The sequence below is a fragment of the Eretmochelys imbricata genome, chromosome 3 (assembly GCF_965152235.1).
Source record: "Eretmochelys imbricata isolate rEreImb1 chromosome 3, rEreImb1.hap1, whole genome shotgun sequence".
Classification (NCBI taxonomy): Eukaryota; Metazoa; Chordata; order Testudines; family Cheloniidae; genus Eretmochelys; species Eretmochelys imbricata.
This window is the reverse complement of record NC_135574.1, coordinates 82,603,495-82,624,656: the sequence shown is the minus strand read 5'-3', so window position 1 is coordinate 82,624,656 and position 21,162 is coordinate 82,603,495. Positions and strand designations below refer to the sequence as shown.

Below are 21,162 nucleotides of genomic sequence, written 5' to 3'. Positions count from 1 at the left end.
AGAGCGAGGCTCCCCTCCCAGCCCATTCACACACTGTGATGGTGCTTATCTTGCATGGCTGGGCCTGTATCCGCATTCCTGGCATTGCAACCAGGAACATGAGGTACAGCACCTCTCAGGTTTGGCCAGTCCAAATCAGAGTGGTGGCATGATCCCTGCACTAGGCTGCAAAGCCCAGACTGAGGAGCCGGGCCAACCTCCACAAGACTGGAGCCATCAATTCGGGTTGGTTTCTGTGTGTGCAGTTGAACTCGGAAACCCTTGCTAAAGCTTGAACAGAAAATGTCAAGCGAAAACAATCTTCCCCCCCACCACCCTCCTTTTGTACACCACCCTTTTGCCACTTTGGGGGGTGCAAAGAGATAGCCCCAGCCACTTCAGTTAATGTGAGGGGAAGTGTGCATAAGCACATTAGAAGACTCTCTGCACAGCAGCTTCAGCTGCTGTCAGGAGGATGGGACCAGGGACTTCTGCTGCCTTTAGGGCCACAACCATGTGACAAGTCTACTTCTTTTAAAAATATCAGCATATCCTGCTAGATGTGGTATCACATGGAAAGCCCATCTTGTGGCCCAGAGCTACTTTGACTGATTTTTGTCAGGCGTTACGCCAGAGGCAGCTGTAATATTAGAGGCAGTACTGGGTCTACTGAATATCTTACTCAGAGTAGGGACTTGCCATTGATATGGAGGGATTGAAATAGCTGGGAGTTTTCTGCGTGAGGATGCTGAAAAGTCACTTATCTGGCCTAGTGGGATCTTAATTTCAGGAAGTGAAATTCTAGAACTTTGTGTTTACTTTGCTGTACTTTGTCCCCAATTATCTTTGCAGGGCTTATAATGGTTTTAGCAGGAGCCTCTGAATTTGACCCTCAGTATAACAAAGATGCTACAAGCAGACCAACAGATAACATTCAGATACCTCAGGTTAGTTAATCCTGAAAGATGCTTCACTATTGTGAGAACCACAGACTTAAAAGGGGGAGTTGGTTAGACTTTTAGATTGACTGACTGGATGGTATCCACCCAGGTCCTCAAAGGTTCTGGACCCACGTTGCTTATTGAACGACAAGTACATTTAATAAAACACTTAAAGAAAAATAAAATCAAGCAATATCACCAAAGCTAAGCTCCTATTAATATTAAACTAAACTGAAAATGAAGCATTACAACAAATCAGGATCAACAGATCAAACAAGTTAGTCCATATTGGATTGGAGTTAAGTCATTAAATTAGTTATATCAAATTAATACTAAAAATAATCAATCCTTATAAATTCGAAGGAATAGTTTAAGAAGTTGGTTATCCCTTTGATTACAAATGCCAACTAAAGAATTTTATCAAAGACAATCAAATCTATAACTCAAATCTGGTTAAACATCTTAATACTGAAATCAAATTATTATCTAATGTCTGAACCACCATCTCAGAGCCAATATAAAGCTTCCTTCTCAGACTTCAAATCTTGTGGAGTGACTAACCCTTCTTTCCCCTCTGGGTCTCTGAAAGATATTATCTTGGAACCATGCAGCTTGTGCAGTCACGTTCAAATTAGGTTGTCTGTAAGTAGCATCAATTTGGAAAAGTCCCTCTTAAATCAGTAATTTTAAAAAAGTGTTTTGCATACCCCAGAGACCATCTCCCATCTATCTATCGATTTATCTAAATTTGAGGAAGCCGGCATGGTCTTGTCTGGGTGAAAGGTGTTAAGATGAAATTGTCACCAGTTTACAGAAAGTTTAATATTAAAACCTTATAAAAGTAGCTGATTGGAATAAACCCTAGCAACAAAACTTATCACTCAACATTAGTCAACAAAATTAAAAATAAATTCAAGCTTATGATCAGTTTCGTCATCCCAGTTTCTTCTTTGCTAATGTAAAAACAAATATTCTCATTTTTGGAAACGAGGCATTTAAGGTATAGTTCGGTTTTGGAACTGGGCTATAAATCAAATAGCTGCTCTTCTGCAATCTTCATCTTGACATAGAACAGTTTCTTAAGTTTATCAAGATGAAACCTATTTGAAATATTAAGTTTAAATTTTTATATAAGGTCTGTATATTGATACAAGCTGTTTTCCTTGTGCTATGTTTATCATTTTGGTACTAAAATAGCCATTTGTATTTGTAATTGTTCTGTTTCCTGTAGCTAATCAGAGAACTTGGTAGCATTAATTTAAAGAAGAATGAGCCTCCGCTTACCTGCCCTTACAGCTTGAAGGCTAGAGTTCTCTTACTGGCTCATCTTGCCAGGATGAAAATTCCTGAGACGCTTGAAGAAGGTAATTATGATTCTCCTCTTAGGCTCTTTAGGAATAAAGACATCACATGTTGCATTGTTCGTAAATTTACTTGTTTCAGTCCAATTAGACAGTTTTTGCACATTGTCAGTTTCAGGGTTAACTGCACCTTTGACCCCCACCCCCTTCTTGGTCCCTCTTGAGGCATCTGTTTTAATGTTTTAGGCTTTCCAGCTGTCACGTCTCTTCAGGTGGAGAGCTGCATCTCTCTCCCGTCTGACTGGGAGCTGCACAGCCACCTGCCTTGCACTGTGATATCCCCAGCAAGCCAGTCTGCTCATGCTTTGCTTTCTCTTTGAGGGCTATCAATGTTGTATTGCTAGCAGTTAAACATTACCACACTGCTTTTTCTAAGCAGGCACCTTTATTCTTAAGGTAAAAGCATTATAGAGAAAACATACAAAAAACACTAAAAGTTCCTATATGCATGCTAAAAGTTTACCAGAGGCCACCCACCATGGCCCTACTAGGCCGAAGTCCTTCCAATCCTTCCACAAGGGTAGAAGGCCTTGGACAGAAGGGCCTGTCCGTTTGCTGGATAAGAAAGAAGGCCCTGAGTCAGTTTAAACCCAGCTTTTTTTATATCAAAAATCCTTTTAGTTTTTTGGTCTCTGGAAAACCTAGTTTGAACCAGTTTATGCAACGCTCCCCATAGGGTGGTATCTTATTATTGAGATTTACAACCTAAGTGTTTTACCTTAATCACTCTTCACTGTTTTTATCTCTTGGTGGAGCTGTGGCAACCCTCCCCACCCCTGAGTTGCATACAATATCTGCCCACAGAAATATAAACTTACAATATGGTCCCCAAAAGGTATTTTATGGGGTGGCAGTATGTGTCACACACAGTAATCTATATGCTATGTGATAACTGTTTCAAAATAAACCATGTCTACTTCAACTTGACTATTCATCTCCCAGTGTTCTTTCTGAAGCCTCATTCTTCCAAGGCTGAAGAAATATTTCATACCTTGGATATTCAGACGCTTCTGGCATTTTTACCTGGACCACATAGTCTTTGAGTGTGTGTCCACACGATGATAAAAAGACCTCTGGCTGGCCCAGGTCAGCTGACTTGGGCTTGCAAGGCTCAGGCTGACAGGCTATAAAGTTGTAGCATAGCTGTTCAGGGTTGGGCTGGAACCCAGGCTCTGAGACCTTCCTCCGTTGTGGGGTCTTAGAGCCCCAGCTCCAGCCCAACCCTGAACCGCTACGCTGCACATTTTTAGCCCCACAGCTGGAGCCCTGTGAGCCCAAGTCAACTGACCTAGGCTCTGAGGCTCGGTTCTGTGGGGTTTTATCAGTGTAAACGTACCCTCAGATTTCCCCTAGACTTTCTGTAGCCTATGCTGACAGTTACTATATGTGTAACTAAACATCTTTTTTAAATAGTCTGACTAAAAATCCCTTTCCCTCTCAGTTGCTCCATTTTCAGTCTACTGATTCTTGTGATGTCATAATTTCTCTAGTTCTCAATAGTTTCTTCCAACTTGATGATGATTTAATTTCTGTTGTAAAGTACAAGTAGAAAAAACTTTGATTAAAAACCTTTCAGGCCTTGACGTGAAAGAGTCAAAAAGAGCATAAGCCTATTTTTTTTCCTTAGTAGGTAACGTTTAAGAGTAATTTTTTTTTTAAAAGTTTTTAAAATTACATTCTAAATGTTGTTGTTGTCTGACTTTTATTGAAATGTGTAACCTTTGTGAGACTTCTTATGTAAATACTTCTGAATTGTTGGAAGGCGATGGGAGTTGAGTGTGACCAGCATCTGGCAGATTCAGACCCATTATGGTTTAAAATACATATATGTTAAACAATAGCATGGAGAGAAGAGAAGAAAAAGAAATAGGGGGTGTGACTGAGTAGGTGACTTTATAAATAACAGTGGACAGAGGTGGGGTGCACACAGTTAGAGAAAACAGTGAGTAAGCAGAGAATCTGAGGGTTTTATCAAATCATTCGTCTTGCAGATCAGCAATTTATCCTGAAAAAGTGTCCTGCTTTACTTCAGGAAATGATAAACGTAATCTGCCAGTTAATAATAATGGCGCGTAGCCGTGAAGGTAAGGAAGAAATCTTAATATTTTGTATTTGAACTAGAAAATCTCACTCTTTATTGGACCTGTCCTTAAAGGAGTTGCTGAGCTTATGGGAAAACATTGCTATTGTACAGTTAGATATTTCACTGTTCCCGGCCAATGGGAGCTGCAGGAAGCAGGTGGCCGGCATGTCCCTGCGGCCTGTAGCTTCCCACAGCTCCCATTGGCTGGGAACCACAGCTACTGGGAGCTGCGGGCAGCTGTGCCTGTGGATGGTCAGCATAGACCAATGGTCTTTTGGCCTGTCAGCAGATTACTCTGACGGACCTCTGCCTTATGTTCTCTTTCTGAAGAGTTATACCTTCCATACTTCCCTATTTGCACTGTAAGGGTGTGTCTACAGTTGGAGCTAGGAAGCAGACGTAATTGCATTATCTCCTATTGAGCTAGCGTGTGGTAATACGGGCAGCGGTGAGTGGCAGCCCAGGCTAGCCACCCTTAGTACATACCAGTGGGGTCCAGGTAGGTTATGTTTGGGCGACTTGCTTGAGCCACCATCCATGCTACTCTGGCTGCACTGCTATTTTTAGTGTGCTAGCTCAAGCAGAGCTACATCTATGTGAGCTGGGAATCACACCTAGCTCCAAGTGTAAGTGTACCAAAGCACTGAATACCCTCTCTTTCTGTGTTAGAACCCTCCGCTACACTGTCTTGTGACTTTATTCCTTGATGACCCCATATCTCCAATGCACTGTGATATTGCCATTCAATAGTAGAATTACAGATCTTCGGAAAATAACAAGTCCTGAGATGCACCCTCAATATCTGATCTCACCCCTTTGGTGACTCTAAGGTCTAGTCAGCATTTCAGTTAGAAGTGCTCTGTCCTCTCCTTCTAATATAAGTATTAAAAATACTCTGCAAGAGAAGAATCATATATAAGTATTTGTAACATTACAAGCATTTTCTTTTTTTATTTGTGGCTTAAAAAACACTGGTAAAGCATAACCAGTTCCTTTGTGCACCTCCACCCAACTATGGTTAGGGCCCTTATTAAGCTTCACAAGGTATGTGTATATAGAGTTGTTGTATATTTATAAGCATATTTTTCCAGGTTGTTTTTAAAAGAATAGCAATAACCTCCCCAAATTAATGTTTCAGTTAATTATTTTTAAAATGCTACCCTCTCTCTGGAGGGATTATGCAAAAATATTCTAAAGCAAACTAGTTTCTGTTATCACAGAAATTTGTAATCCTGCTGCTTAATCCTTTTATTAAATATTCAAACTGAAAGCTGTTTGATTGTAATCAGTAGGCAGGCTACCCCACCTCTCTCCTTGATGTCTTGACCAACCTATAATGGTTAGGAAAGAAATCATCCTCTCACACAGCCCTTTGACTAGTTTGGCACAACCTGAAGAAAGAAAATTAACAGGCACTAAATTGTTTGCTAAACTATACTGTAATAAGTTTTATAGCAAGATGGCCATCAATAGTAGGCTCAAATGGTAACTATGTGAAAATGGTGACATTTTCTTTATACTGTAAGGTACATCTTTCCTTATGAACTTTTGAAGTTGCTAGGCTGATCAAAATATTTTGATCAAACATGTAGTGTATTATACATGTCCAGAGTATACTGGGAAAACGTAAAAAATCATCTTGTAAAATTCATTCTCCCCAAGAAAGGGAGTTCCGTGCTCCATCATTGGGATCTTTGGAAAACTGTATGAAGCTTTCCCAGATGGCTGTCCAAGGGCTTCAGCAGTTCAAGTCTCCCCTTCTGCAGCTCCCTCACATTGAAGAGGACAATCTTAGGCGAGTTTCCAATCATAAAAAGGTATAAAGCTACAGATGAGACTCAGTCATTTTTATCTTTCCATTATCTCCTTTAACCTACCTCTGTCTCTCACTAAGCAAGCTTATTAATAGTTCACAGAATAAAAAGCATTTGCTCAGGAATGCAATACCTCATGAGTCCTTGTGCTTTATGTTCCTTAAACGGTATCACTGTTTGCTTTATAAATAAAAAGAAGTGACTATTCACCAGAGGTAATAGGAGTTATGATCTGTGGTATGGTTAAGCATGGGATAGGTATACTGGACAAAACACAACATCTTGCTTACTTTATTGGAGGGCACAGTCTGATCTTACTAAAGTGTAATCTACAGTTTTTTGTGAGAGTATAGCTGAAATACCAGACCTATGTTGAGTTGATTGCCTAGTTCCTGAACCTATTTCTGAAGAAGGTACATTTTAGATATGATTATGGAGGAGTATCAGAATAAGAAAATGTAATAGTTAATGGAACACAAATTCAATTTCTACTTCATTTCAAGGTTTGTAATCCTTTTAGTGGGAATGAATCAAATAAACAGTTTGCTTGTGTCAGTACTGCTGGAATACACAAGTGATTACATTAACTAGAGTTTAGTTTTGTGGAATGTTCTTTTGTAATATTTTTCTTTTTTCTTTTTTTAACCAAGTTCAAAATCAAAAGTATCCAAGACATGGTGAGTTTGAAAGGAACTGATCGCCGCAACTTACTGCACTTCCTTGAAGATGAAAAATATGATGAAGTTATGGCTGTATTAGGTAGTTTTCCACATATCACCATAGATATAAAGCCACAAGGTAAGATGGGAGGTCATTTCATTGCTGTATATGTCATCCCTCTTGACAATTTGATAGTCTGCTGGCAGTAATCAGTGAGGACTCTGAACACCAATTCCTTACATTACTTATGTAACCTGGAAAATGGCAGACTTTCCTGAATGACATGGTCTTGCACTTCAGTTTTATAGTTTGAGGAAAACAAAGTACATTAAAGCATCTTGCGTTTTCCAGGCCATCAGCAGTTTCATCTAGAGGGACTGATGTAGCATTTAATTGTTTGATTTAGCATTGTGAGAGCAGTGTATAATAATGGTTAAAGTGGCTCTTTATTTTTAAACCTTTGTATCCTTTGCCTTGTAACATTAAAGAAAAGGGTGGCCAAAGATTTCATGCTTGTGCTTAGCCCGAATATCAAACTATCAGTTTTTTATTTGAGACATTAAATCGAGACCCAGGTCATTAAACAGTTGAGGGTATTTTTGTGAGAGGGAAGGTATGTTAACCTTGTGTGATGAGTGTATTCTGCTTGGGATAACCACGTAGTACTTGGCAAAAATTCACTACAGTTTCAATTGTATATGTCACTCTCCTTCGCTTGCTCTCTGAAGTTGTTGTGCTGTTAAACGGTTGCCTTTAGGCTGCCTTTCAGTGGAAGGCGAACTGATCATTGGTCACCTTCCTCACAGATAAGCTGAGATTTAATGTTAGTAAAGGTCTGAATGAAATATTTGGTAGTACAAACATATATTTGTAGTTGCATAGAATGGTCTTTCAAAGTTTGTGTTTTCCAAAATCTGACACGTTTTGTTCAGCTAGCCTAGTGTTGGATTTGGCATATACATGGTCCTCGGTAAGGCATATGTATCTGGTGACCTTAAGTTTCAAAATGTAAAAATAAGTAAAAACAATATGACATGCACTTTCAAATCAGTATCTTACTTTTACCAATGGTTAGTGGACACAGAGTGCTGTTGTTTAGTTGTGTTCATAATTGTCAGAGAGTCCTTGACAAACTTGTACCCCCTCATGTTCTGGCAAGCTACCCCTCCCCTGCGCACATTTTGCATTTGACAAATACAGATATTTAAGAAGTTGTGCCAAGGAGGATTTAACCTTTTTGCTCCTCCCCAGATTGACTGTTTCTACTTCTAATTATAGGTGAAGGACGTGTGAAGAACTTTGAGGAATACTTTTATTTTTCATACCAGAATAAAAATGTAGTAGTTTTCAGTCAGTAGACTGAATATTCAACATTACTGCATTCTAAGATATGAACCCATAAGTCCACTGACCGTACTACAGGTCTTCTGATCAATATTCTAGTCAAACTATTCATTGCTGTTCCTTTATTTTTTCTCCCTCTTTTTGAAAAAAGAAAAGGAGTACTAGTGGCACCTTAGAGCCTAACAAATTTATTTGAGCATAAGCTTTCGTGAGCTACAGCTCACTTCATCAGATGCATTCAGTGGAAAATACAGTGAGGAGATTTATATACACAGAGAACATGAAACAATGGGTGTTACCATACACACTGTAATGAGAGTGATCACGTAAGGTGAGCTATTACCAGCAGGAGAGCGGGGTGTGGGGGGGAACCTTTTGTAGTGATAATCAAGGTGGGCTATTTCCAGCAGTTGACAAGAACATCTGAGGAAGAGTGGGGGGTGGGGAAGGGAGGGAATAAACATGGGGAAATAGTTTTACTTTGTGTAATGACACATCCACTCCCAGTCTTTATTCAAGCTTAAGTTAATTGTATCCAGTTTGCAAATTAATTCCAATTCAGCAGTCTCTCGTTGGAGTCTGTTTTTGAAGTTTTTTGTTGAAGAATTGCCACTTTTAGGTCTGTAATCGAGTGACCAGAGAGATTGAAGTGTTCTCCGACTGGTTTATGAATGTTATAATTCTTGACGTCTGATTTGTGTCCATTTATTCTTTTACTTAGAGACTGTCCAGTTTGACCAATGTACATGGCCGAGGGGCATTGCTGGCACATGATGACATATATCACATTGGTAGATGTGCAGGTGAACGAGCCTCTGATAGTGTGGCTGATGAGATTAGGCCCTATGATGGTGTCCCCTGAATAGATATGTGGACACAGTTGGCATCGGACTTTGTTGCAAGGATAGGTTCCTAGGTTAGTGATTCTGTTGTGTGGTGTGTGGTTGCTGGTGAGTATTTGCTTCAGGTTGGGGGGCTGTCTGTAAGCAAGGACTGGCCTGTCTCCCAAGATCTGTGAGAGCTATGTGTCGTCCTTCAGGATAGGTTGTAGATCCTTGATGATGCGTTGGAGAGGTTTTAGTTGGGGGCTGAAGGTGATGGCTAGTGGCGTTCTGTTATTTTCTTTGTTGGGCCTGTCTTGTAGTAGGTGACTTCTGGGTACTCTTCTGGCTCTGTCAATCTGTTTCTTCTCTTCAGCAGGTGGGTATTGTAGTTGTAAGAATGCTTGATAGAGATCTTATAGGTGTTTGTCTGAGGGGTTGGAGCAAATGCGGTTGTATCGTAGAGCTTGGCTGTAGACAATGGATCGTGTGGTGGGGTCTGGATGAAAGCTGGAGCCATGTAGGTAGGCATAGCAGTCAGTAGGTTTCCGGTATAGGGTGGTGTTTATGTGACCATCGCTTATTAGCACGTAGTGTCCAGGAAGTGGATCTCTTGTGTGGACTGGTCCAGGTTGAGGCTGATGGTGGGATGGAAATTGTTGAAATCATGGTGGAATTCCTCAAGGGCTTCTTTTCCATGGGTCCAGATGATGATGTCATCAATGTAGCGCAAGTGGAGTAGGGACATTAGGGGATGAGAGCTGAGGAAGCGTTATAAGTCAGCCATAAAAATGTTGGCATACTGTGGGGCCATGTGGGTACCCATAGCAGTGCCGCTGATTTGAAGGTATACATTGTCCCCAAATGTGAAATAGTTATGGGTGAGGACAAAGTCACAAAGTTCAGCCACCAGGTTTGCCGTGACATTATCAGGGATAGTGTTCCTGACAGCTTGTAGTCCATCTTTGTGTGGAATGTTAGTGTAGAGGGCTTCTGCATCCAGAGTGGCCAGGGTGGTGTTTTCAGGAAGATCACCGATGGATTGTAGTTTCCTCAGGAAGTCAGTGGTGTCTTGAGGATAGCTGGGAGTGCTGGTAGCATAGGGCCTGAGGAGGGAGTCTATATAGCCAGACAATCCTGCTGTCAGGGTGCCAATGCCTGAGATAATGGGGCGTCCAGGATTTCTAGGTTTATGGATCTTGAGTAGCAGATAGAATACCCCAGGTCGGGGTTCCAGGAGTGTGTCTGTACGGATTTGTTCTTGTGCTTTTTCAGGGAGTTTCTTGAGCAAATGGTGTAGTTTCTTTTGGTAACCCTCGGTGGAGTCAGAGGGTAATGGCTTGTAGAAAGTGGTGTTGGAGAGCTGCCTAGCAGCCTCTTGTTCATATTCTGACCTATTCATGATGACAACAGCACCTCCTTTATCAGCCTTTTTGATTATGATGTCAGATTTGTCTCTGAGGCTGTGGATGGCATTGTGTTCTGCACGGCTGAGGTTGTGGGGCAAGTGATGCTGCTTTTCCACAATTTCAGCCCGTGCACGTCGGCGGAAGCACTCTATGTAGAAGTCCAGTCTGTTTCGACCTTCAGGAGGAGTCCACCCAGAATCCTTCTTTTTGTAGTCTTGGTAGGAACGTCTCTATGGGTTAGTATGTTGTTCAGAGATGTGTTGGAAATATTCCTTGAGTCGGAGACCTCGAAAATAGGATTCTAGGTCACCACAGAATTGTATCATGTTCGTGGGGGTGGAGGGGCAGAAGGAGAGGCCCCGAGATAGGACCGATTCTTCTGCTGGGCTAAGAGTATAGTTGGATAGATTAACAATATTGCTGGATGGGTTGAGGGAACCACTGTTGTGGCCCCTTGTGGCATGTAGTAGTTTAGATAGTTTAGTGTCCTTTTTCTTTTGTAGAGAAGCAGAGTATGTGTTGTAAATGGCTTGTCTAGTTTTTGTAAAGTCAAGCCATGAGGAAGTTTGTGTGGAAGGTTGGTTTTTTATGAGAGTATCCAGTTTTGAGAGTTCATTCTTAATTTTTCCCTGTTTGCTGTAGAGGATGTTGATCAGGCGGTTCCGCAGTTTCTTTGAGAGCGTGTGGCACAAGCTGTCAGCATAGTCTGTGTGGTAGGTAGATTGTAATGGATTTTTTACCTTCAGTCCTTTTGGTACGATCTCCATCTGTTTGCATTTTGAAAGTCAGAGAACACTTCAATCTCTTTGGTCACTCGATTACAGACCTAAAAGTGGCAATTCTTCAACAAAAAAACTTCAAAAAACAGACTCCAACGAGAGACTGCTGAATTGGAATTAATTTGCAAACTGGATACAATTAACTTAAGCTTGAATAAAGACTGGGAGTGGATGTGTCATTACACAAAGTAAAACTATTTCCCCATGTTTGTTCCCTCCCTCCCCCAACCCCCACTTTTCCTCAGACGTTCTTGTCAACTGCTGGAAATGGCCCACTTTGATTATCACTACAAAAGGTTCCCTCCCACCCCGCTCTCCTGCTGGTAGTAGCTCACCTTATGTGATCACTCTCGTTACAGTGTATATGGTAACACCCATTGTTTCATGTTCTCTATGTATATAAATCTCCCCACTGTATTTTCCACTGAATGCATCCGATGAAGTGAGCTGTAGCTCACGAAAGCTTATGCTCAAATAGATTTGTTAGTCTCTAAGGTGCCACTAGTACTCCTTTTCTTTTTGCGAATACAGACTAACACGCCTGCTACTCTGAAACCTGTCTTTTTGAAAAGGAATTAAGTGCATGACTCTTAATGCACCTTTGAAATTGAGATATTAATCATTGAAAGATCAGGAAAATTATAGTTATGGTTCCTAGAACAACTGTAACTTAGTCCCCTTGCTCATATGTGGTATTTTATAATATGAAAGTTTTATGTTTTAATATACAATGCTACATAGTTATGATTCCCACAGCAGCCATAACTTTGAATACCCTAACTTTCCTACAAGTTAAATCACAACCTCAATGTTTACTTCATGTAGTTTTATGCAGTTTATTGCTCCTCATTCTGTTAATGTATTCTAGGTAATAGAGACTGTTTAAAGATGCAGATGAAAGTCTTTATTCTTGCAAATATTTTCAGATTATTTTCTGTTACATCTTCTCTGGGAGACTTGTGATTACGCTCACACTTTTATTTGTCACTGAGTAATGCTTAATTTAAAAAATAAATATGAAACTGATTAAGAAACAAAGGTTAACTGGAAGTATCACTTTTCTTTGACCTTAGTTTTGGATGATGAAGACAGCAACAATATTACAGTGGGATCGCTAGTCACTGTTTTGGTAACATTAACAAGGCAAACAATGGCAGTAAGTAGTCAAAGTATTTACAACTTTGGATGAATTGCAAATGCATTGTGATAACCTAGAATGTTTCGTTAGGAGCTAGTTTCTTGATAATTTTGTGGTAATGGATTGGTTGATCACAGGATGACTATGAGCCGCCAATGTGATGTGGCCATGGAAAAAGCTAATGTGGTCTTAGGATGCATCAGGAGTGGTATTTTCAGTAGAGATAAGGAGGTGTTAGTACCGTTATACAAGGCACTGGTGAGACCTCAACTGGAATATTGTGTGTAGTTCTGGTCTCCCATGTTTAAGGAGGATGAATTCAAACTGGAACAGGTACAGAGAAGGGCTACTAGGATGATCCGAGGAGAGGAAAACCCATCTTATAAAAGGAGAATCAATGAGCTTGGCTTGTTTAACCTAACTAAAAGAAGGCTGAGAGGAGATATGATTGCTATCTATAAATATATGAGAGGGATAAATACTTTGGAGGAAGAATTATTTAAGCTCAGTACCAAAGTGGACACAAGAACAAATGGATATAAACTGGCCATCAGGAAGTTTAGACTTGAAATTAGATGAAGGTTTCTAACCATCAGAGGAGTGAAGTTCTGGAACAGCCTTCCTAGGGAAGCAGTGGGGGCAAAAGACCTATCTGGCTTCAAGACAAAGCTTAATAAGTTTATGGAGGAGATGATATGATGGGATAGCCTAATTTGGGCAATTAATTGATCTACTAGCAGTAGATATGCCCAATGGCCTGTGATGGGATGTTAGATGGGGTGGGATCTGAGTTACTACAGAGAATTCTTTCCAGGGTGTGTGGCTGGTGAGTCTTGCCCATATGCTCAGGGTTTAGCTGATCGCCATATTTGGGGTCGGGAAGGAATTTTCCCCCAGGGCTTGTCGCCTTCCTCTGCATGGGGCACGGGTCACTTGCTGGAAGATTTGCTGCACCTTGAAGTCTTTAAACCACGATTTGAGGACTTCAGTAGCTCAGACATAAGTTAGGGGTTTGTTACAGGAGTTGGTGGGTGAGATTCCATGGCCTGCGTTGTGCAGGAGGTCAGACTAGACGATCATAATGGTCCCTTCTGACTTTAAAGTCTATGATTCTAAAAACACCATTCTTGAATCAAGCTCTTCCATTGTCAAAATGTTAACGCTCTCTCCCTCAAAACTTTTGTTTCATGTTGAAATCTCACAGGTCACTCTATTCACTACACTAGTCCATACCCAAAGGAAATAGCCTGCACCGGAAATGTTATGGAATAATTTTACTCCTGATATGTTGACAAATAGCCTTTGCAGTAGTTCATCAAAAATTCCAGTGGTAATGCCTGTCATCTGAATTAAGTAGTTAGAACACTTAAGTTACTTTAATAGATAAATCAAGTAGCAAAGATGCATCTTTTAAAAGATAAGTTGAAGTTTATCTTTGTGTATGGTGGTGTTCTTGTCAATTTCATGGTTCCTGAGCCGTGAAATTAACATGAAAGCCAGCCCCCCCAGCCTGGCTGTTGCCCGGTCTCTGCTTCAAGCTGGGCTGCCACCCAGGCTCCTGGCTTGGGCTGCCACCTGGGCTCCCCGCTGGCAGCCCTGCTGTCCTCCAGGGTCCCGGCTCCCTGCTGGGAGCACGGCAGCTGACCAGACTTCCAGACAGATCTCCCCATCGTAGGCAAGAAGCCCTGGGCGGCTCTCCCCCAAGCTCCTCTTTGGGAGCAGGAAGGAGAGAAACCTTGCGCCACGCGCCCCTGCCCCCCCCCCCCCAAATGTCTGGCTGGGAGCACAGAGGCGAGATGTCCTGGAGGACAACCGAGCTCCCAATGGGGAGCTGCGCAGAGCTGAGAGCCCTGGCTCTTAGTCCCCCACACTGCCCCTCTTTAGTCGGTGGAAGTGCTCCTGGTGAGGCACCAGTGACCGAAGGAGGATAGTGTGGACATCAGCCACCATGGTGGTTAATGAAGTGGCTGTAAGTCGACCCAACATAAGTCAACTTAAGATTGTAGTGTAGAAATAGCTGTAGGCCATGCCTATGCTATCGCTTTTGTTGGCAAAACTTGCGTTACTCAGGGATGTGGGAAAAGACCTCCCCATAGTGATATAAGTGTCCCCGTCATAAGTGGTAGTGTGCATAGTGCTATGTTGGCGGAAGAGCTTCTCCCTCTGACGTAGCTACCGCTGCTCATTGGAGGTGCTTTAATTATGTCCACGTGAGAGTTCTCTCCCATTGGCATAGAGTAGCTACACGAACAAGCTGTGCCACTGTAAGGTCTCTAGTGTAGACATAGCCTTAAGAATCCTTAAAGAAACCTCTCTGATCTTTGGTCTAGTACATGTGCAGTGAAGGAGGCAAATAGGATGCCAAATTATACATATAGGGACATAAAAGGAAATAATCTATAACTTGTATAGCTAAATATTATCACCTTTATAGAATACCTTAAAGAAGATAAACTGTAGTTGGTGAAGGGGTAGCAGTGGTTGATGCTATATTTCAAAGTCTAAACATCTGGATTGCGTGATGTTTGAAATTTTTTCAGTTTTTTAAAAATATCCTTAACGTTGTTTCCAGGTTTAAACCCCGAGCCCCCTGAAACTAAAGGAATTGTCCACCTGACAAGCCCCAGAGTGTAAACATGCATGACTCCGCCCTTCAGTCAAAATCCAGCATAAATGGAGCTTTGCATTGTGCCTCAAACCTAAAACACCTTGGCATCCTCAGACCAACAGAGGAGCAAACTTTAGAGTCCTCCACTGAATATGCCTTGCTGGTAGCACCTAAATGTTTATATCTTTGAACCATTGGAATACGTGATCTGATCACAACTGTTTGCTGCAGTGCATGATAAGAGAGCAGTCTCTGATATAGCCAGGACCCAGAATATGTCAAATATTAAAGATTGGTATCAACACCTTCAACTGTACCCAGAAGTGAATTAAAAGATGCAGCAATATATAAAGGATTGGTTGAATGTGCTGTCTACAACTAACGCCACTAAGCGGTCTGGCTGCTGTATTCTGCATCCCCTGTAATTTATAGTTAGCTTTCAAGAGTAGCACTGTCACAGCCTGGCCTGTTACACTGTATGGACATCAGTCTGTTATGAGTGGACCCAACTACTGTGTCTGAGTAGCATCTAGTCACTGTTTCTAGCCCATAGTTTCTGGGGCATCTGAATCCCTTGTCTGAGCCCTTCCTTGGGATGTGGGACTATGCAGTCCAGCTATGCCTTGACAATGCAGTCCAGCTGCCCAAGACTCCTATCCCAGTACCTCAGATTTCCACAAACCCCAGTTGCTTATGCATACTCCCTCAGTTTCATTTAGGTGTGGTCACCCAGGACTTCTAGTTTAACTTCATTGCAGACAATGTGACACAAAAGCAAGGAACATTAGCTTAGCAAATGATTTTTTTAAACCATAATTACTTTAATTCCTGAATTCTTTAAAGAGTACAGATCTTAGAAAACAATCCTGAGATGCTCCTGCTGCAGTCTGATCTCTCACATTCTGAGAGTTGGAAGTTTGTCTGCTTTTCAGACAATGCTAGATAGAGCACTTCCTGTCATCTCATTCCTCTGCATGTCCAGCTTGTCTGTCAAGGTGGCCTGTCCTTCTCCATCCTTCAGTCTCTCCTTTTGCCATGTGACCAAGCTGATAGGCTGCAGATGTAAAGGGCACTTCTGTGTAGAAAATGCATTGTTTTGGGCAATTGGGCTAGCAGTTGAGAAACCATCAAAGTTGATGCCTTCAGATTGCTCTGTAATGTCTTCTACCTGATGGTCTTTCAGTAAGCACCTTTCCTGGGCAGGGCGGCTATCTGCAATACAGTTCAATAGTATTGCCTGGGGCAAGGTTAGATGTCTTCAGGGCACGATAGAAAATAATCTACAGTTTTGTGCACACACATCCCGCTCTTTCACAAGTACAGTATAGCACATATTACAGTAGTCCCATCTAGAATTTTACAAGGCATGTGTAAAATGTTGATAAAGCAGTAAAAAAATAGAGTATGGGGCAGACATCTTCCAAGAATGCAAAATAAGGCATGGAGATGCCAGTCATGGCTCCATAATTAAGATTTAGTTTAGTTTTCGCGTTTAAAGCAGGGATTTTGAACATACTATGTCTGGGCAGCTACAGTACGTAGTGCCTAATATACTATTTATGATATGCAGCAGCACTGCTTTTTGTTAAGGTTGCCTGGTACTTCCCATTATAAGACCCTGTTTTCAATTGCTTATGACTTTGTGGAACTTTATATGCAGCGTAGTTGTAGCCATGTCGATCCCAGGGTATGGGAAAGACAAGGTGGGTGAGGTCATATCTTTTATTAGATCAACTTCTGTTGGGGAGAGTCAAGCTTTTGAGCCACACAGCGCTCTTCTTCAGACCTGGGAAAGGTACTCCCAGCGCCACAGCCAAATGCAAGGTGGAACAGATGGTTCAGCATAAATTAATTGTAATTACCTGTGCAACCTTAATTCAGCTTCATTGTGCGGATTATGGTAGTCATACATTTCATGGTCACGTACTATTTTTTCCCACAGGACTCCTGCCCTATTCAGTGCACAGTGTTCTGGGGATGAATCAAGGTTGTGTAGTAAAGGAGGCTACTGTCTGTAAGACCCCTGCCTCAGCAGAAGCAGGAAGGTGTGTAGTGAATAAGGCAAGGCTTTGCAGAAAGGGAAGGGAGGGTCTCATGGTTAAGGAACTCGAATGATGCCCTGAAGAATAGGATTCTACCCCTGACTGTGCCATGGAGTTCCTGTGTGATGCTGGGCATGTCACTTAAACCATACTTCTTACAGGGTGGTCATTAATTGTGCTTTCCTCATTTTCTGTCACCCAGCATGATACCTTGGGGCCTGATTAGCAGAAGAGCTGAGTACTCTCAACTCCAATTTAAATTAGTGAGAGCTGTGCTTGACTGTGTTAAGTGCTATACAATGCTATGTAGTCTGAAAACCCAGGTCCTTCATATCTCAACTGGGCACCCAAAATTAGTGGATGCTTTTGACCTTAATCTCTCTGTAGCTCAGCCTTTCATCTATAAAATGGGGGTAAAACCATACTCTCACTTCATAGGGGTTTTGTCAAGATAAATTAAGTAATGTTTGAAGCGCACATACTGTAATGATGAGCTCCATTGAAAATCCCTTGAGGAAATTAATAATTCTGTCTTTAGAACAGGGTTCAAATTGTGTGTAGTAAATAAAGCCTAGGGCCACACATTGAATAATGAGGATAATACACAATATTGAATAGATGTTCTTAAGTCCATTTTGTGCTCTGAATGAGGCGAGGCAAGGGTCCTGTAAAACCCAGTGGTGTGTGATCATGAAACTGAAGGTGGTATCATACACGCTCTTAAGGGGGCTGAATTTAGGTTGTACTGACAGTTTTAATGCTGGCATTTCCTAACTTCTGAGTGCTTGACTTTACAACCTTAATAATGTTTAACATAACTTTGTGTAATTGTATTATATATGTATGAAATAAAATTGAGGAGATTGAATCTCACTGGTGAATAGTGTTTTGGATAGTTGTATGTTTAGGCAAATACAATATGTACCAGTACAGTGACTTAAATGAATTTGCTATGCACCATAACCTTGGCAATACCAATGCACTGGAATGTAAAATTCAGTCACTTTTACCATGGCTGCTGTGTCCAAAAAAACTCTTGAAGCAGGTTTAATGGTATGTTTAAACTTATCATGGTTGAAAAAGTGAACAGATATCTTTGTCCAAAATTTGAATGTTTGTTGGCAACTCCCAATTTTTTCATGCAGTCTGTGTGTTCATGATATTGCCAGTAAATCGCATTTGCCCTCTTAATATAGGACAATTTGCTATTGCAAATTATATGTCTGCATTTGTTTTGTGCCAGATAACTAGTATCTTTCTGTGTAAGTAAAAAATGAAAAATACTTTTCCACCTACAGACACTTCTGAGCTTCTAGAGGGAGGCAGATAAAGTGTATTGTTTTACTAATGTAAACATTGATATTTCTGGCTTGATTTGTGCTCCTGGATCCATGAATGACAGGCTAGATATTGAGTTTCTGTTTCTTAATATTCTTGTAACTGGGGTAGAATTTGCATTTTACTACTACTGCTTGCTTTTGTGATACAGAATTTTCACACTGTACAGCATAAGTACAGTAAAAGCTTTGTAATCTTGCATATTGGGGGTGTGGGGGATGCTGGTAAGTGAAAAATTCTGGTTAACTAAGAGAGATGGAGTTTGGGTGCAGGGGGGGCTCAGAGCAGAGGGTTGGGGTGTGGGGTGCCATATCCAGGCGGCGCTTACCTCGGGTGGCTCCCCACGAGTGGCGACATCCCTGCTGCTCCTAGGTGGAGGTGCAGCTAGGCGACTCTGCATGCTACCTCTACCTGTAGGCGCTGCCCCCGCATCTCCCATTGGCTGCGGTTCCTGGCCAAAGAGCTGCAGATCCAGCGCGCGGGACAGGGCAGGGGTAGTGCACAGAACTGCCTAGCCATGCCTCCGCCTAGGAACAGCAGGGACATGTTGCTACTTCTGGGGAGCCACACAGAGCTAGGTAGGGAGCCTGCCAGCCCTATGCCAATCGGACTATAAACTGGGCTTTCAATGAAGATCAGAAATGCTGATTTATAGAGCTTGCCTGTTGGTACAGGGCTGGATAACATAGTTTTTACTGTAAATCTTTCAGCACAAGGGACCACTGTAATTATTCTGAGAATTTTTTTAATAGATGAACTATGCTAGTATTGGTAAAATCCTGTACAAAGGATTGAAATTTTGCTTAATCTTTTTCATACTTGTCAATTAGTGTCTTATGTTTGTCACTGAAAAGAGAATTCTCAGTAATGGACAAAACCCCTCAGATTTAGTCTAGTTAAATTTACTTTAATATCTAAGTGAGAGTGTAATTTTCTAAGCATCAGTGCCGGTTGGCACAGACAAAGATTAAGACTTCATTTCCTCCCTAATCAGGAAGTGTTTGAAAAGGAACAGTCCACCTGCGCAGCAGAAGAGCAACCTACGGAGGATGGGGTAAGTTGAGAATTAGACTATGTTACAGTGCCTCTACTTCCTATTTGAGAAAATGAACCTTCATTCAGATTGAGTGACTCTTTCATGTACTTGTGATAGATTTTTTTTTTTCACAAAGACCTATACAAATATCCAGTAGAACTTAGCTTTTAAGGTAGGATCATATCTTAAAACATTTGAAGCATGTGAAGATGGCTGCCTCAAGTTAAAATATTTAGTGTAATTTAATCTGCCTACTATTTAACCACCATGTTTCCTTACAGCAAGGAGATGCCAACAAAGTTAAGAACAAAGGATGGCAGCAAAAGAATAAAGGAACCAAGAAGGCTTCAAAATCAAAGAAAAAGAAACCTTTGAAAAAGAAACCTGCTCCTCCTCCATTGCCGCAGCCAAAGCAGCAGAAGCAAAAGCAAGCTAATGGGGTATTTCATTGAAAGATTTCAAAGCCAGAAGGGACTGTTAAATCACCTAGTCTGACCTCCTGTATATATCACAGGCCATTAAATTTCACCCAGTTATCCCTATATTGAGTGCCAGGAACTTGTGTTTGACTAAAGCAGGGGTGGGCAAACTACGGCCCGGGAGTCCTATCCGGCACTTCAGACTGTTTAATCCAGCCCTCAAGCTCCCGACAGGGAGTGTGGTCCGGGGCTTGCCCTGCTCCACATGTGCCGGGGCTCCATGCAGCTCCCAGATGCAGCGGCACGTCCCCACTCTGGCTCCTACGTGTAGGGGCAGCCAGAAGGCTCTGCACGCTGCCCTGCCCCTGCCCCAAGCACCACTCCTGCAGCTCCCATTGGCCGGGAACTGTGATCATTCATGGCCCGCCATACAATTTCCATGCCCAGATGTGGGCCTCAGGCCAAAAAGTTTTCCCACCTCTGGACTAAAGCATATCTTCTAAAAAGGCATCCGGTCTTGATTAGAGGGCTTCAGGAGATGAAGAACCCACCACTTCCCATAGTAGTTTGTTTCAGTAGTTAATCACCCTCATTATTAAAAATTTGATTAATTTCTGCTTTGAATTTGTCTGGCTTCAACTTCTAGCCACTGATCCTTGTTAGGCCTTTCTCTGCTAGGTTAAAGAGCCCTTTAGTACCTGATATTTTCCCCCTGGGAGGTACTTATACACTGTAATCAAGTCACCTCTTAATCTTCTTTTGATAAACTAAACAGATTGAGCTCCTTAAATTTCTCAGCGTAAGGTATTTTCTTCAACTCTCAAATAATTTTTGGGGCTCTTTGCACCCTCTCCAATTTTTCAACATACTTTTAAAAATGGATGCAGTATTTCAATGTTGTTCTCATCAGTAAAAGAAGTAAAATCATCTCTCTTCCTATTCCCTTGTTTATATATCCAAGGATCACATTCACCTTTTTTGCTGTATCACCACACTGAGAGCTCATGCTGAGTCACTTGTCCATTATGACCCTTATCTTTTTCAGAGGTATTGTTTTCCAGGATACAGTCCCCCATTTTGTAGGTTGGGCTACATTCTTTGTTCCTAGGTGTACGACCTTCCATTTGGCTGTGTTAGAATACTTTTTGTTTTGAACGGGCCCAGCTTACCAAGAGATCCAGGTCGCTCTGACTGCCCTGTCGTTGTCATTTATCACTCCATCACTGTGTGTGTCATCTCTGAATTTTATCAGCTATAAATTTATATTTACTTCCAGATCATTGATAAAAGTAGTGAATAGCATTGGGCCTAGTACTGATCCCTGTTGAACTCTACTAGATGCATCTCCATTCTATGATGATTCCACATTAGCAATTACTATTTGAGGTCT

General features: G+C 41.6%; 1 protein-coding gene across 3 annotated transcripts in view; it reads left to right on the top strand.

Moving 5' to 3' along the window:
* The window catches only part of SEC63 (SEC63 protein translocation regulator), a 102,970-nt gene that overhangs the window by 66,142 nt on the left and 15,666 nt on the right, over window positions 1–21,162 (top strand). For 2 of the 3 annotated variants that reach the window (XM_077812896.1, XM_077812897.1), the window contains 8 exons: window positions 832–926; window positions 2,152–2,284; window positions 4,273–4,365; window positions 6,027–6,181; window positions 6,829–6,976; window positions 12,265–12,347; window positions 19,312–19,371; window positions 19,635–19,793. In XM_077812896.1, the coding sequence (XP_077669022.1) occupies window positions 832–926; window positions 2,152–2,284; window positions 4,273–4,365; window positions 6,027–6,181; window positions 6,829–6,976; window positions 12,265–12,347; window positions 19,312–19,371; window positions 19,635–19,793 (926 nt within the window). The remainder of the gene's footprint in view (window positions 1–831; window positions 927–2,151; window positions 2,285–4,272; window positions 4,366–6,026; window positions 6,182–6,828; window positions 6,977–12,264; window positions 12,348–19,311; window positions 19,372–19,634; window positions 19,794–21,162) is intronic. The other variant, XM_077812898.1, reaches the window with a different exon arrangement.